The sequence below is a fragment of the Pectinophora gossypiella genome, chromosome 17 (assembly GCF_024362695.1).
Source record: "Pectinophora gossypiella chromosome 17, ilPecGoss1.1, whole genome shotgun sequence".
NCBI lineage: Eukaryota > Metazoa > Arthropoda > Insecta > Lepidoptera > Gelechiidae > Pectinophora > Pectinophora gossypiella.
Window position 1 is genome coordinate 6,420,623 of NC_065420.1, and position 17,024 is coordinate 6,437,646.

Below are 17,024 nucleotides of genomic sequence, written 5' to 3' on the forward strand. Positions count from 1 at the left end.
TTTCGATTTATTTTTTTTCCTTTATAAGCACTTAGTGTATGTAGTAGACAAGCAGCTTGTGTAAATGGCGTGTGAAAGAAGAGGCCTATATCCAGTATGAGGTAAATCTAGCTCGGCGCCTGATACTAATTGGTGCGGCACGGAGAGTTACGGTTCTATACGACACTATACGTAGTATTATTATAAGATTGTGGTTGAGCCCAAGGAATAGAAGGAAAAGGTTTACCCTATTGCTTCAACAGTAAAGTCACGGACTTAAGTACGAGTATCTCTCTCTTTATTTAAGAGCTGCGCTCTTGTCGGTGGAGTAATCACCATTCCTCTCTTCTTCCCGCCAAATCTTTCACCTCTTGATACGACACGACCTGCACCTTCTCTTTTATTTGTTTCATAAATGTTCTCCTAGGTCTACCCCTTCCTTTCTTCCCTTCAATTTTTCCTTCTATGAAGGTGGCCAATCATATTTCCTCTCCGGTTCTCTATAGTCTTTATTATGGTTCTCCTTTCTTCAACTCTTTCCAGCACTTTTTCATGGACTGAAAAGTCCAGCTTATACCCTCCATCCTTCGCCAACACCACATCTCAAACGCTTCCAAAGTACGAGTATAAAGATACTATATTAAATACACTATAATGCTGAACGTCACGTCAGACAACAGTATCATTTCAATGAAGTGGTGAACATCGATCGTTGTAATTCAGTGCGGAGGACCGAATACAATCGAAAGCACTTAGACACGTCGCCGGCGGAAATTAAGACTTTTTGAACCCCACCCCTCCCTACCCGCTTCGTCTTAATTCACTGCACTCACAACAATTATAGTAAATTTTGTACACTCACAGTTATGTTTAAGACTTAATTTTATAAATTATTTTTCATAAATTTGTGGAGAAAACATAGAACCTAACGCTTTCTTTTCAGAATATTTTGTTTCCAAATGCGTGCGTACGCAATATCATCCATGTTCGTGTCTTTAGAAAACCAAATCCGATTACCGACCGACCAAAATAAATGAGATCGTCGGCGGTAAACAAAAAAACTTCCGTCAATGCGCGCGAATAAAAACTTTTAAAAGAAAAGCTCGCTTCTGTGTGATTTATCTACACATTTGTCATCCTCGACACTAGCAAAATATGTCACGTGAACCCACAAGTAACGCTCACACACGAAAATAACATTTTTGTCCTCTAAATCTCGTGACTTTTCCACTGTGCTGGGTCCTTGGACGAAGAAATGGCTAAAGTGGATTCCGCGTCGCTCCATTCTGTGACGGGCGATGATGTATAGCCGGGCTCGAGGTTGTGTGGAGGGAATTTTGACATCAACTGGAATTTATGTTACGTAAACACCTTAAGGTGAAATATAACTGTGTATACAAGGTGTTATAGCCGAATGTTACACTAAAAGTTTAGATCTATATTCTAGTTAGATGAATCAGGTCTAAATATGATCCTCACTGGATACACTTTATCTTTCAAGACACTCACGAATCGCAAAACAAATGATTATTTTTCCTGTTCTTGAAACAAAAAACTGGTTCTTGTTTAAGCATAATATTCTTCCAATCAGACTCTGCAATACTATTAAGTAAGACTTACTTTCCTACTATTAAGTAAGAAATAAATATAATTAAGTAGCTTTACGAGTATAGTAGACCAGATGATGATCTAAGCGCTCCCGTAGCATAACTCCACCCTAGTATCCCTTAGAGACACGCGCATAGCAGCAAAAACTGCGAAACGGGAACAAAAGAAAAATGAAAAAGTGCCTTTTGACTGTCACGATAAGAAGTGCAGGGCCGTGTTTCTGTGTTACAGCGTTTCTATGCGTCATGGCTTAGTGAAATCCGCATTATACCCACATAGTAGATACTCATATCTAAGAAAAAACTCTTTGACATGCGTGTGTTTGTTTGCCCTAATGTCGAGAACTACTCAAATATCTCTATTGTACATTGTTTTAAGTTTACGCAGTTATTATCATAATTAACACACATAATAACAGGTTCTTACCGCGTTTAAAGTAGGGATATACACCGCGACACTACTACTCCTATTCCTCCTTCTTCTTTAAACGTAGTAAGAACCCGTTATTATGTGTGTTAATTATCTCCATTGTAGTTAATAGTATTATCATCGTGCAGTTTCAAGAAACGTTTAGCATATTATAGCATAAACAAATGATAAACAAACAACACACACATGCCATAAGAAAGGTTTAAATTCTCAACTCTTCTTCTATCGTGTGGGTTGTGAGGTGGATTACCAACCTCAGGGTTACTTTGAGCCGCCAAAGGCCCTTGACATGACTCATGTAACGACTACGTACTTACATCAGTAAGTAGTAACCGAGACCACCGATTCTCTACATATTATGGCTATATAACAGCATTATGGCAAGAATAAGTAATTAAGTATTTTTATACATATTTTTAAGAAAACCATAGAGCAACAAGGGCCTGTATAAAACAGAAAAATAACAGGAATGGTGCGCCTTTATCACTTTAGCTTTTTATCGCAGGGGCTCACCGGCTCACCCCTAGCTGGCGTAGTTAAGATATCAGTGCAGTTTTTCGAAATTAATGGCATAGAAAACGTGATTCGATAACGCACTATTGGAATTGTTCGCTATGAGTTATGACTGTTTTTTCGATCGATTTTTATGTGAGAAGCAAGCGAGATTAGGAAGTTGTTCGGATGAAATGTTGAGGCGAAGTGTAATTTATAGTTCAACTTGTAAGTACAGCAGACATGTTTTATATTAAATACAAGCTGTTTTATTATGCGTTACTAAAAAGTTTATTTACGTGTGGCTAGAAAATGCATACTCACTATATGTCTGTATGCATACTCCTTTATTACCTATTTAAACCTTTTTCTTCAAAACTTTTTCTCGTTGCAAAAACTTTTTGTTATTATTTTGTCAGAAATGTCAATGTCAGTGTAAGTTTTGTTTCGAAGAACAAAATCTTTCCTATTATTATAGTTACAATAAGATAATTTAAGTAAAAAGTGAAACATAGCTCAATATTGATTGCTTCCTTATTAGATTACTACACACTTGATCGGAAATTCAGTTTTTAATTTCAAAAATGACGTCTTTATATCGAAATTCCTACCAAAGAGGATTTCTCTCTATATTATTTAGTGGAGGTTCAAAACCCTTGAATATTTGGGAAACTCGTATCGAATCTGGATTCATCTCAAGAACATTAGATCCAGATATAAAGGCATTAGTGCTAGATATACGCGGGACGAATGTGAGCACAACTTACATGAAATGTCCAAAAGGTAATGACATATTGGGAATATCAATGCCATATTTAGTCATGATTGTGAAGAATCTTAACAAGTATTTTACCTTCGAAGTCACCATAATGGATCAAGCCGGTTTCAGGCGCAGATTTCGCGTGGCAAACTTTCAAAGCACCACTAAAGTGTCTTCTTCGTGTACAGCGATGCCAATATGTCTATCTAGCGGATGGAATCAAATCCAGTTCAATTTGCAAGATTTCACATATAAAGCGTACAAGCAGAGTTTTAGTGAAGTACTCAGTGTGAAAGTTAATGCTAACATCCGTATACGAAATATATACTTCGCGGCGTCTCTCGTTCCAGACAACGAACTGCCCACAGAGTATAGACTATTTCGCCCTGTGTCTAGGAAAGTGTATCAAAAAAATACTGATAATAAAGAAAATGAACCACCTCAGGCACCGCCTGATTCCAGAGCAGAACCTGATGAAATGCTTCCTGAGGAATACAAGGAAACACAACCATCAATGCCACCCGTATCACAATTTCCGCACGCGCGATTGTCAAGTGCAGGACGACGTTCAACAGAGAATAAACCTGATGAACCGTCTGCACTAAAGGCAGCAGAAGAAGAAGGTCCTAGGGAACAAGAAGAAGGTCATAGCCCTAAAGAGAAAGCAGGAACTCAGCCAGAGAAGGCTAGTAGTAAAACCAGTTCAGTTACCCAAAGTCGCAAAGCATCAAGAGCTTCCAGGTCATCAGCGAGAGGTTCCAAAATGCTCGAGACGATGGAAGAGGCACCACCTGTACCTGCTACATCTAAAACTTCTAGAGGATCTAAAGAGACAGTTACGCAGGAAGCGACTGGTTTAGATGTTAATGCATTCATCGAAGCAGTTGAACACGTGGAAGGGTTAGAGTTAATATCATCAGCTACAAAGGTACCAGAAGGTGATTTAGTGGTAGTTAAAGAGGAAACTCAAGAACCTTCTAATGTAGCCAATGATGATTTGCCTGCAGAGGGTTCACAAGAAGAAAAGCCACAAGAAGAAAAAATAGTTTCTCCTAGTGAAAGCAAGCAGTCACAGCAACAATAATTGAATAGAAAAAATGATTTTAAATGTCATAAAGTGAAAGTATTTTCTTTACTCTTTTTAACAGTAATGTCCATTTTAAGCTTATTAATTTATTTTTATTTTAACATAGGTATGAAATATTACCGTAAGTGCGACATATTGCTTTTAAGTCACAACATTACAATACATCTATTTAGCATGTAATTGATGTTAATAAGGTTCATTTTTGTTTGTTTCAAATAAACTATTGATAATACAATATATATTTTATTATTAAAAAGCAATAATATACCAGTTTTAAATTGTATACTTTTTCGGAGTTAATTTCTTTAGTGTCTTGTGACAAATTGACAAACTGGCTACTTTATTTTAAAACTAAAACATTCACTTTTGACAGGTAAACAATTTATTTTTGACACATGGGCGTTATTTTGTCAAATATATATTGTGCTTTACGTTGTAAATAATCATCAACTTTATAAGAAGAATCGATAAATATAACAAAAAATGTTCAAGAACACTTATCAAAGCGGGTTGCTGTCGATATTCTACAGTTGCGGCTCTAACCCTTTGGCGATATGGGACATGGAGGTTCACAATGGTCATGTAAAACGACTCACGGATCAAGAAGTCAACTCTGTAGTATTAGAGATTGTGAGCACGAATGTAGCTACTACATTCATATCGTGCCCCAAAAGAAACCAAGTTCTAGGTATAAGGCTGCCTTTCCTCGTCATGATCGTCAAGAACTTGAAAAGGTACTTTTCATTCGAAATCACTATTTTAGACGACAAGAATATGCGCAGGCGGTTTAGGATTTCCAACTTCCAATCGACTACTAAAATCAGGCCATTCTGTACAACTATGCCAATCGGTTTGTCTGGTGGATGGAATCAGATACAATTTAACTTGGCTGATTTCACACGAAGGGCGTATGGAAGTGCATTTATAGAAACACTTCGGGTCCAAGTGCACGCCAATGCACGTTTACGGAGAATCTACTTCAGCGATCGTTTGTACACGGAAGAAGAACTGCCTCAAGATTATAAGCTTTACTTGCCGCTCGAACGCAAATTGAAGAAGAAGGAAGAGAAGAAAGAAGAGAAACCTGCGGAAGCGGCGGCCGGTGCGGAGGAAGGTGCGGAGGGTGCTGCTCCTCCGGCTGAAGGTGAAGCACCAGCGGCAGGAGCGCCATCGACAGTCAAAATGCGCCAAAGCGTTATTCCGAAGAAGAGTGGAATGGTTGCTGCAGCAGCGACTGCAGAAGCTGCTGAAGGGACGGAGGGTGAGAAGGCAGAAGAAGCACCAGCGGAAGGTGAAGCGGCTCCAGACGCCGAAGGAGAAGCCCCGGCTGCAGAAGGTGAGGCCCCAGCAGAAGGAGAGGCCCCAGCTGGTGAAGGAGAGGCTCCAGCGGAAGGGGAGGCCCCGGCTGATGAAGGTGGCGCTCCAGCGGAAGAAGCTCCAGCAGCCGAGGGTGAACCTCCTGCGGAAGGAGCGGCCCCAGCTGAAGATGAGGCCCCGGCGACCGAGGCCCCAGCTGAAGGCGAAACAGCAGAGGCCCCTGCAGCTGAGGCCCCCGCTGAAGCGCCCGCGGAGGAGGCCCCAGCAGAGCCAGCAGCAGAGTAATTATATGTGGGATTTTGGGTTTGCTCAATTAAACAGTCAAGTACGGTTCAAACACTTATTTTTATTTTTAACCTCCGCGTAATTACACCACCATCGTTTTCGTCCGCCATCCGCTATCCCGCCTTCCCTTCTCACTCCTTCTATCACTCTCACTCATTCACACTCCTTCACTCAATCTATCATTTCTCTATGCATCCCTTCTATACTCTATACCTTCTGTACTACTCATGTTACTCGTCTACTTCTCACACAATCATCTCAACTCACCTGTCACTCACTCAGCCACACGCCTACACTCGGCCGTCCTGACATAAAGCTTGCCCTCAAGCTTTACAAATGGCTCTACACCAAAACATCAATGACTCTATTACAATGACTCTATTACAATTACTCTACTACATTGACTCTATGACAATGACTCTATTACATAAACAAAACATTCTCGTATAACAACTCATTCATACACTATCACACCTCCTAAAATTCTCGTTACAATTATAAATCTTAAAAAAAATACAAAAACTCTATAGGCAAGTCAATAGGTATTAAACACTGTTACACAATACTAAGTCTTATCCACCCTAGATATTCTCAAAATATTTTAATGCAAAAAAGTTACATTCCACACTAAAACTCGTCTAAGAAACAAGACATACCTACTGATGATGATGATGATGATGATGATGCAGTCATCTGCGCAGGAATACTTTTTACATACCTACTACAACTTATGTTTAAACTGAAACACCTTCAAATATATTTTTTATAAAAGAACATCTAAAACAAAACTATTTCCTTCAATTTTATTTAAACAATACAGCTTGTGTACTTCGACAACAATCTAAACATCTAAATATCAAACAAAACTAGATAAAGTTCTCATATGTTGTAATAACAAACTAACTATAAAATTCAGTACAAGTAAGTCTTATCAGGGAAACTGTAAACACAATAAATGAATTTCTTAACCAACAGTCTTAATTATTTCAATAAACAGTCTCAATATTCATTATCTTACTTATGACATGTAAAAATTTACACCCTAACTTTTACATAACAACTCAAACAAAAACAAAGCATGGTTACTGGGTCTGAACCTCAGTATAATTTTAAAGAAAATACTAATTAAAAGTGATGCGAAATAATGAAATAGTAAACAAAAAAAAATAAACCTCTTCAAGCCTCTCTAGCCAATGCCATAAGGATACATCTGCATGAAGTCTGCACTAGCATCGGACTTCTTCATCTTCTCAACGTCACAACAATCTCTCCATCTGACTTTAATAGACTTACAGGGTTCTAATAATTTTGGCATTAATTTCATACTGCTCCTAAACTGAGTCCTTTTAGCTGCTCTCTCTCTTTCCTGTGTACTTTCCTTTCTAATCCTATCATAATTCTTCTTATTTTCTTCTTTTCTTTTCAACTTCTTGACTGTTCGTTTCAATTCTTCTCTATTGTACGTGTAATTTTGGTTTTCTTCTCTTAATAACCATAAATTGCTGCTGCTTTTCCTCCTGAGTAGCACTAACAGGTTAGCATCATTGGAGGTACTGACTTTAACACCTTCTTCTCCAAGCCACTCCAGTCTTTCTAACTCAACCTCTTCTTGCTCCATGACTGTCAAACGTCTAAATCGCCGGGGAACAGGTATTTCATCCTTCAAAACATTCTTCAACTCTGTAGGAGATACTCTCGTCTTCGTCGGGGTATAGGAAGTGTCCAAGGACTCAACTTTGTCTTGTATGGAATTGCTCTTCACTTCACAACCTAAAAAGTCAACCTCAGCAGGAAAATGTTTGATTTTTGTTGACCACGAATCGTCAAAAGAAGGCAAAAAGGTGACTTTGTTGTGATCCAGTAACATGACAGTTTTCTGCAATAATTGTTGACCAATAATCATATCGTACGGCATTACATGAATTGGCACAATATTAAACTTTACGTCCGTAAAATATTTACCGTCTATTGTCACAACAGTAACAAAACAATCACACGATCGCACGTCGCTTGCGCCGAATCCCGATAATATCACGTCACACTTCTCTGGTTTATCGATGTTTAACTTCTCATAACACGTCGCAGACATTAAGTTCGCTTCACTTCCCGTATCAATAAGCGCGCAGACCGTTTTTCCATTAACTTGTACAGATTTTAACGGCCGATTTCTTCCATTAACTTCTTCGTTTATCATCATAACTTGCGAATATGCACCGGTATGTGATCTGTCAAACTCAACTCCATTCTTCACGTCATTCTCGTTCATCTCAGTGTTGCCAGTATTCGTATCTATATTCCTACCATTTTCTGACACTTTAATGCACCATTGTTTCGCCGACTGGACCGGTCTTCGTTCACTCACTTGCTTTGCCGACATGTCGCATTGCGACAGGGGTTTCGCCGAACCGCCAGATGTCGCTGTCGCTGCTATCACCATTGGATTTTTCGGGCAATGCAATGCAATATGGCCGAACAATCCGCACTGGAAACATCTTAATCCTTTTCCACGATGTGGGCACTGTGATGAAACATGATTTTCTTCGCCGCAATTATAACACTTCACACGTCTATTTTCCTGTCTTCGTCTTGCTGTATTATTATCCTGTTCTCTTGTCGCATTATGTCGTTGCTTCACACTTTTACACACATGTTCATAGATTTTAAGCTTCTCTTTCAGGTCTCCAAACGTCGATACGCCATACAACATAATCTTGTTGTTTTCATAGTCTTGTATACCGTCTACAATATACTGTATAGTAATGTAATCGGGTAATTTTCCTCTTCTGCCGAGCTCCTTCATAGCTAACATATACTCGTAGCATGTTTCGTTATTCGTCTTCTTCTTCGTACTTAGGATTTCGTGTAATTCTTTTTGGTTAATTGTATCAGAAAATTCCTTCATAATCGCGGTTTTCAAATCCTCAAACGTCTTGAAAACACGCTCCGACTTCAGCCATAGCTCCGCCGTCGAACACAATGATCGCCTCGCTATAATAAGCTTTTGTATAGGCGTCCAGTTGAAGATCTCGCCATTATCTTCAATTTCTTCCACCCATCGTGACACAGTATACATCTTGTCATTTCCCGAGAATTTAGGTATGATGCCGTCGTACATCATCGAGTAATTTGGTACAACCGGTACCGATTCTGGATCTGGTTGTCCACGTCGTCCGCCCTTCATATTTTCCGTCGTCATGATAATCGAAATTAATCGAGCCGTCTGATCGATAATTTCGCGTCTTCGTCGTCGTCTAACTAGCCACTCGGTGCCGTCTGCGCCTCGTGTCCGTCGTGAAAATTTTCGCCGTCTGCGAACGTCGTTGTCCCACCGTATCCTGTCCAATTAATGAGCACCCATCCCGGACGAGCCCCCAAAATGTGGGATTTTGGGTTTGCTCAATTAAACAGTCAAGTACGGTTCAAACACTTATTTTTATTTTTAACCTCCGCGTAATTACACCACCATCGTTTTCGTCCGCCATCCGCTATCCCGCCTTCCCTTCTCACTCCTTCTATCACTCTCACTCATTCACACTCCTTCACTCAATCTATCATTTCTCTATGCATCCCTTCTATACTCTATACCTTCTGTACTACTCATGTTACTCGTCTACTTCTCACACAATCATCTCAACTCACCTGTCACTCACTCAGCCACACGCCTACATATATATGTACCCTTAGATGTATTTTGGAATTGTTTATGTTTTGTAATGTGCTTCGAGTTTTAGTGATCGTGGTAATAATATTATTTGTTGAAACCATTTCTTGTTTCTTTTTCCAAAATAACTTCAATTGTTAAGATTTTGTTCATGTCGACTTGCACTATAGAGTTTGCACAGGTTCGATGAAAACGCAATTTGTAATCGGGCCGAGCAGCGAAGCGTTTTACGCCTGCAAACGAACAACGACCGTGCCAAAACACTTTGGAGTAATAATTCGTTAATTCCCCAAAATAAAAAATTCAGCTATTTGCCAAGCCGAAGTGGCTGCGTGCCCATTCAATATGCAAAACCGGGTCATAAAATTGCACCGTCGTCGGTTGTAGCCGTCTCTTTAATAGTTTATGTTTTGGTCTATGGCGCGAAATTCCGCCCATTATTCAAGGGGTTGTGCCCGTCAAACGGAGTGGACGAACATCCAGGATTTATAGGCGGTCTGCAACGCTTTTGGAACGTTATTATATTGAATTTCGGAAAGTCATTAAGAATTTAACGTTTGTAGGAAGGGTTCAGAAGCATGTTTCGGTCCGATGCTGACGCTATCATCGATTTTGGTGATGAATAAATCAGTGTGAAGGCGGAAAGTGAAACGGTGTAGCGGTTTATAACTGTCCGGCATAATTGTGCTCATAATATTTACTTACCAATTTTTGCCGTTATTCCTAAATGTTGCAAATCTGACTTGGAGTTGGTACGTACCTGAAAAGAAAATCATATTTTGTTAATACACAAACATCTACTGCCCCTATTGTTTTATGTCTTTTGCTAAGTGTAGTGGAAAATGTATAAAAAGGAACTAGTAAAAGCTAGGGTTAACGCCAGGGAGAAGATTTATTGTTATTGCCTGCTATTGAACCTAAACCAAATATATAGCTAAACGCTAAACGGTTACGTAGTAGATACGTAATTCGTGGTTGCTACGGCGTAGACATTCTGTTACGCATGGCTACGAGCTATGGTGCTACGAATGATTGTCGTGAAAGAGTAATCTCGTCGTTTGATACAATATCATTAGCAGGCTATTGCTAAATCCAGTTATTTTTTCCATAACAATGTTTAACAACATTACAGACATTTTACTATGTTACAGTATTTGTCGAAGATACACGAGGTAACTGAAAAATATATGTATGATCTAGTAAACATAGTTCCATAATTGAAATTTTACGTACCTATGTCCTTAACAGCACGCCTGCATCCTCGAAAGGGTAGGCAGAGGTACATAGTACACCAAGTCTTTGCCAGTTATAATCAACCCCATGTGAAAGATGGCGAGCCCATTACCAAGCAATATTCAAGCTCAATATAAGCGTCTATGTCATATTTTTATTGATATCTGAGACCTAACTAAACACTCATTATATTATTTAGGCCTTATCTTAATAAGGCCACAACCCCCTGCCTGCTTTATTTAAATAAAGCTTTATCTAACGAGGTAAAGCGATATTATTGAAGCCTTACTCCTACTAGGGCCTGTCTAGATTGTGTTTCCCTATAAGGGCAGCCTTTGTTTTGTACATTCGCTGCACATTCGACTTCGGCCGTGATAATTGAATCTGCATCCGCAAGTGTGCCGCAACTACTTTAATTTGGGTAAGTGTTGTTGTAGAGACTGCAGACAAAGGTGGAAGATTTCAAAGACTTACTTTTCTATCTTCTAAAAGGAATTGATCTTCTGTCGTGTGGATTGTAAGGATTACTAACCCCAACAACACTAGTGTCAGGGTTACTATTGAGCCGCCAAAGGCAAATACATGGCTCATGTAACGACTACTAACTTACACCAGTAAGTAGTTACCGGGACCAACGGCTTCACGTGCCTTCCGAAGCACGGGTCATCTTACTTTCGGACAATCAGATGATCAGCTTGTAATGTGCTAACCAAACTGTGGATCACAAAAAGATTTTTGTGATGTGTACCCACCGGGATTTGAAGCCGGGACCTCCGGATCGTGAGCTCAACGCTCAAACTTATGTTTAATTTAAGTAGTAAACACTCATTATATTATATGAGAGATGTGGAGACGTGTGGTTGCTGGAGGAGGCGAAGCAATTCGTTAAGGACATGGGTCACCTTAGAGAGCAGGGCTTTGACCCCCGCTCCGGGTCTTACTTGGCTCAGAGGTTGTCCGTGGCAATCCAGCGCGGTAACGCTGCTAGTGTCATGGGGACTTTTGGGCCGGGTTTGACACGGAGTGGGTTCTAGGTTAAGTAATTTTAAGTTGGATTATTTGACTTTTTGTAATTTGAAACTGTATTTTATTAAAATAAATTAATTTAAATTCTAAAATTAAAATTACGAATTTAAGTAGTTATAATATCGTATTCAAACTTGGCGCTTATTTATGATAGAACAGAAGCAGGTTATTTTATTTCCCAGAGTCAAAATCTAATCTAAAGACATTTCAAAAATACATAAACATTTATATAGCTTATTTTATTAAGTGTTGTCCTAAATATACTTACATAAGCTCACGACTATATCCAAATCGAAGCAGTCAGAGGTACATCCATCGCAAGACGAACTAAGTATCCACAACTCACTGGGTTTTCTGTTAGACCAGCGTAATAGGTGGCAAACCGCATCGCTTATTATAATGGCCGAGCCAACTGTGTTAGTGAAAACTGGACTTAAGATAAATTAATAACTCACTGGTGTAAGTCCGGTTCCGGGGTTCGAACTGGCGCTTCGCGTTTCAGAAGCAAGCCGGTGAACCACCGGGCCTATCAAAGCGAGTTCAACAATAAAATACTAAGAACATTAATTCTTCACAAAATCACTTTGTGATCCCTAGTTTGGTCAGGACATTGCAGGCTCCGTCCAAAAGTAAGATGATCCGTACTTCAGAAGGCACGTTAAGCCGTTGGTCCCGGTTACTACTTACTGCTGTAACGTAGTCGTTGCATTAGTCATGTCAGGGGCTTTCAGCGGCTCATTAATAACCGTGACGCCAGGGTTGATGAAGTTGGTGGGTTCCACCTTACAACCCACACGATAGACGAAGATTCTTTAGAACAAGCAACTAAGTACATATTTGCGGGCAGCCTTTTCCCAGCTGACCGTACTATTATTGTGTTCTCTTGTCACGTCCATCTTGGACCGTACTTCCCTCGGATTGTACTCCCTTTGTCGTAAATTTTACTGTTTCAAAAATTAGGCGCCGTGAGCAGACTTGGACAGGAGGATAGCGTTGTCATCATGGGTGACGGTGGACGTATAATGGGTCCCGTAATTTATATTTCAATGATATCAGGTACTTACATACTCACTAAAAATTATGTCTCAAGATACAGGTCCCCTAGTTTGAGAGACATGGTTACCTTCTGCTTTTAAATAGCCACCATAAAAATTATATAAACTTGCTATGTATTTGTCAATAATACGTAATCAATAATTGTTGTGAGTGGAAATAAAAAAATACTTTTTTTTTTATAAACTCACGCCTATTTCCCACCGGGTTAAGTAGAAACTATGGAATTCAATTTGCTTCCTGACGGACGGAAATCAGGTAAATCTAGACATATCGTAATTTGTATTTGACTCTTGATGTAACCACTTTTATCGCTTTGGGCATCACCATTACAACTGTAATGGTGATGTAATAATTAATAAATAAATAAATATTCTGATTGTCCGAAAGTAAGATGATCCGTGATTCGGAAGGCGCGTTAAGCCGTTGGTTCCGGTTACTATTTACCGATGTGAGTAAGTAGTCGTTCCATCAGCCGTTAAGAATCTATCCAGAAGCAGTCGTCGTAAACCCCATACGTCTTACAACCCATACTGAATAGCACCACTGGCTGAACCGAACTCGCCTGGGCAAATTGTTTTAGCCGCTGGTTTGCGGTCAGCTCCGATAATTTACTATCCAGTTGTTGTACCGTTATTGAATTCCCGATTAGGTTCCTTTGAATTGTACTCAGAATTCTACTTTATCGATTTCAGCGGTTAGCCTGCCTAGATTTGATTGGTTTCAACCTCATGTTCGTGTTTGGTATTTAATTTGGACGTACACGGTCTATGTTTCATATGGCTACATTACTTTAGCCTATTCTTTGTTTATGCTCGATATAAAAAGTTACACCACGTTTATTTGTAAGGCCGCATATGTCTACTTAATTTCATATATCTATATATCTACATAAATACTTACACGTGTGTATTTATATACTTAATTGAGGTTTTATTGTCTGTAATGCACTGTTGAAGATCACCAGTCATAAACTAAAATTGTGGCCCGATTTCTGATATTAATTCGTCTTTTATTTTAAATCATAATAGACGCTCAGGTGAAGCGTGAGCGCTCAGTTTTTCTTGCGATAGATGCATTTCTGACTATACTAATTGTAAATACATATATTCGTGAGTTTATGTTATGTTACATCTGTATGATGAAGAAAGCAAAGCAATTTCAAGATTTATATTTAGAATAAAGCGCGTTCTAACTTCGAACGCTCGTATATTTATTAAAAACATAGTTCCGCGCCGTTTTCCGCTTTGTTTCCTCTACAAAACTAGTGATAAATCTTATGGAATATATTTTTTGAAATTTAAAACTGTACGCAGGATTATTCCCATGTTCGTTGTACATGGCTGGTAGTAAGTTGGCGTGGCGTGGCGTGGCTATAAATCAGCCAGCGATGTACGTCATTCTGTGGTCCAAGCACAGCTGCATGGGCTATTCATTTTGGTATTATGTTGCTGTGATCTATACGTAGGAAAGGTAGGTAACCGTGCTATGTGAAAAGGTATAATATGGTTGTCTTTAGAACAACTTGTATGCATAACTTATTTTGAATTTGGTAATGGTATCTTCAATGAAAACACTTCTTTACGCGATCGCTTTTAAAGAAAATTAATATCTATGGAGATTTCTGATTTTTATTATCGTGAAGAGACAAGTTAGGCACTGTAAATTCTTAAAAACTGTCTGTCTATTCTTTAAAGCAATATCCAATATCATCATTCTTCAATTTCTATATTTTTTTGTGTTCAATCGTATTCGGTACATTTCAGGCGAGGAATCAAAAGCGCTATTCGAACGAAATAAAACCAATCAATCAATATTTTTTATTGCACAAAGACATAAGTATAGGGCATATAGAAACAAATAAAATAAGCACAATAGGCGGTCTTATTAACTAAACAGCAATTTCTGCCAGGCAACATTAAGGGTTTTTTTATAAAACATAAAGGAAAGAAACAATGTCATATTTTTTTTTCTTCTATATCTGGAAGTTGGTTGTTATTTCCAACTTCGTAACAAACTTTAAATTTACCCACAAAAGGGATCTGTTCAGTTTATAACTTAAACCGTGCAATAACAAACTGAAGCTAAGTGAAACAGTCCGCGGCGGCCGTGATATTAAAGCCTTAATTTACTGCTGCATTATTAACTAGCGCCAGAAATTGCTAATAAATAAAAGTCTGCTTTTAAATTACTACATAAAGTCTAGAATACATTGTGAAAAATTATGATTACCGCCCTCTGAAAAGCAATCGGAATCGTAAATACAAGGAATTTTCGAGGGGCCTTTGCGGCAGAGGAAGTTGTAGACGTGTTGATACGAATTGGTGCGGGGGGTAGAGCTACCGTTTTAAATGTACATACCTCAGGTGATAAAAAGTTGCGAGCGGACTACAACCATAGAATAAAAAAAATACACGACAACAAGAATAGTTGTAACGTATTAATATAGAATCTTTTTCCTTAGGTTCGAAATTCGAACAGTTCGAATTTCTTTCGAGGCTACATTCCTCAAAACAATATAGATGGCGCTGTACAGTTTTGTCTTCGTTTAATCTTCTAATTTCATGGATAACAGACATATGCATATTTACTACACCCAGGCACAATTACCATTACATTGTATTTTGTACCCAAGTAATGAGAAAATAAAGCTGCACAACGCCATCTATACAGGATGTTAGTGACATCGTAACGAATACTCAGGGGGATGATTTAGACCATGATTCTGAGTTAATATCTAGTGGAATTTTCCTTCGCAAAATTCATATTTTTTTTTTCAATTCTATGTCAACCCAGAAGCATGGTCTGAATCATCGTTCAAAGTTTTTAAGTTTTCAATTCTTTTCTTTTTATTATTTCATTTTTATCTTCTTCTTTGTCGTCAAATGTGCCTAATAAAATGTAACTTTTTTATTGTTTTATATTACTTACTTTTGTTTATTCTAATTTGTTGCTTCTAATTTGTTAGTTTTTGTTGCTTCTATGCTGTTCTGGGAGCATATAAAAAACATAGAACACGTTCAGCTGCTTCTCTTCCCGGGCATGTCGTAAAAACCGACAGAGGGATTGTGTCCTCTAACATGATGGACTAATGTTATGGGCGATAGGCTGATCCCTTATCACCATAAGGTTCATCATATCCATCTTAGGACTTCGTATCAACAGTGGCTGCAAGTTGTCTTTGATTACTTGTGGCTCTGCCCACCCCATTAGGGATTACGGGCGTGAGTTTATGTATGTATGTATGTTTATTCTAAATTGTACAATAATATGTTATGTACTTCTATGAAAGGCTAGCTCGCCGGTTTATTTAAAAGTGTTTGGTAATAACAAATGTTCAGGACCTCCGCGATACAGGGTTTCCCTAGTGCAGGGTCTGCCAGTTATGTATACATGTTTAAGTTTTTGATAAATAAACATATTCTATTCTATTGTAAGTTATCGTTACGGTGTCACTAACACCCTGTATTGTTTTCGGTGAACGTAGCCTGGAAAATTCCTCATTATTTTTCTATTACATAACTTGCCAAACGATCTTATCATATCATACTTAAATTGACGCACTGTTGAGAACAAAGGACTATCCAAAACACCTTACTAGTGTCAATCAACTTCATATTTATCGTTCATAATGTTACTATTGTTAATAAAATACTTTCTCTCGACATTTAACTTATTCAGACACGTATTATCAAGGCGAGAAGGGTTTTTCTTTTCTTGTTACTTTATAAAGAAAATCAATTTCAATTTGTTACATTAAAGGCTGCCCTTTCCTTTCATAACAGTTGTGTAGTTTGATTTTATAATCTAATGTACGAACATTATACAGGATGTAATAAAACGAAAGAGCTAATAAAGGGGATGTTTGTAAAATGTTCTGTGAAGGTACAGGAAAAAGTATAGCGTATAGCTTGTAATTTGCTAGAGATAAAGTGCATTAAAAATCTTTAAATACATAAGAGAAACTTTTTAATTAATGAGACTTTTAGTTGAATATACATAACATAAAATCACGCATATTTCACACCGATGTGAGCAGAGACTATGGAATTCCATTTGCCTCGATCGATACATACTTCTTTTGTTGAAGATAC

The 17,024-nt window shown here is 38.4% G+C and overlaps 2 protein-coding genes across 4 annotated transcripts in view; one reads left to right on the plus strand and one right to left on the minus strand.

The window, feature by feature from the left end:
• LOC126374315 (semaphorin-1A) overlaps nt 1-17,024 on the minus strand; it is a 449,388-nt gene that overhangs the window by 185,517 nt on the left and 246,847 nt on the right. The gene's annotated exons all lie outside the window — the stretch shown is intronic.
• LOC126374591 (cilia- and flagella-associated protein 20-like) lies at nt 4,839-5,957 on the plus strand. The gene has a single exon (XM_050021280.1). The coding sequence runs from the start codon at nt 4,839-4,841 to the stop codon at nt 5,955-5,957; it is 1,119 nt and encodes a 372-aa protein (XP_049877237.1).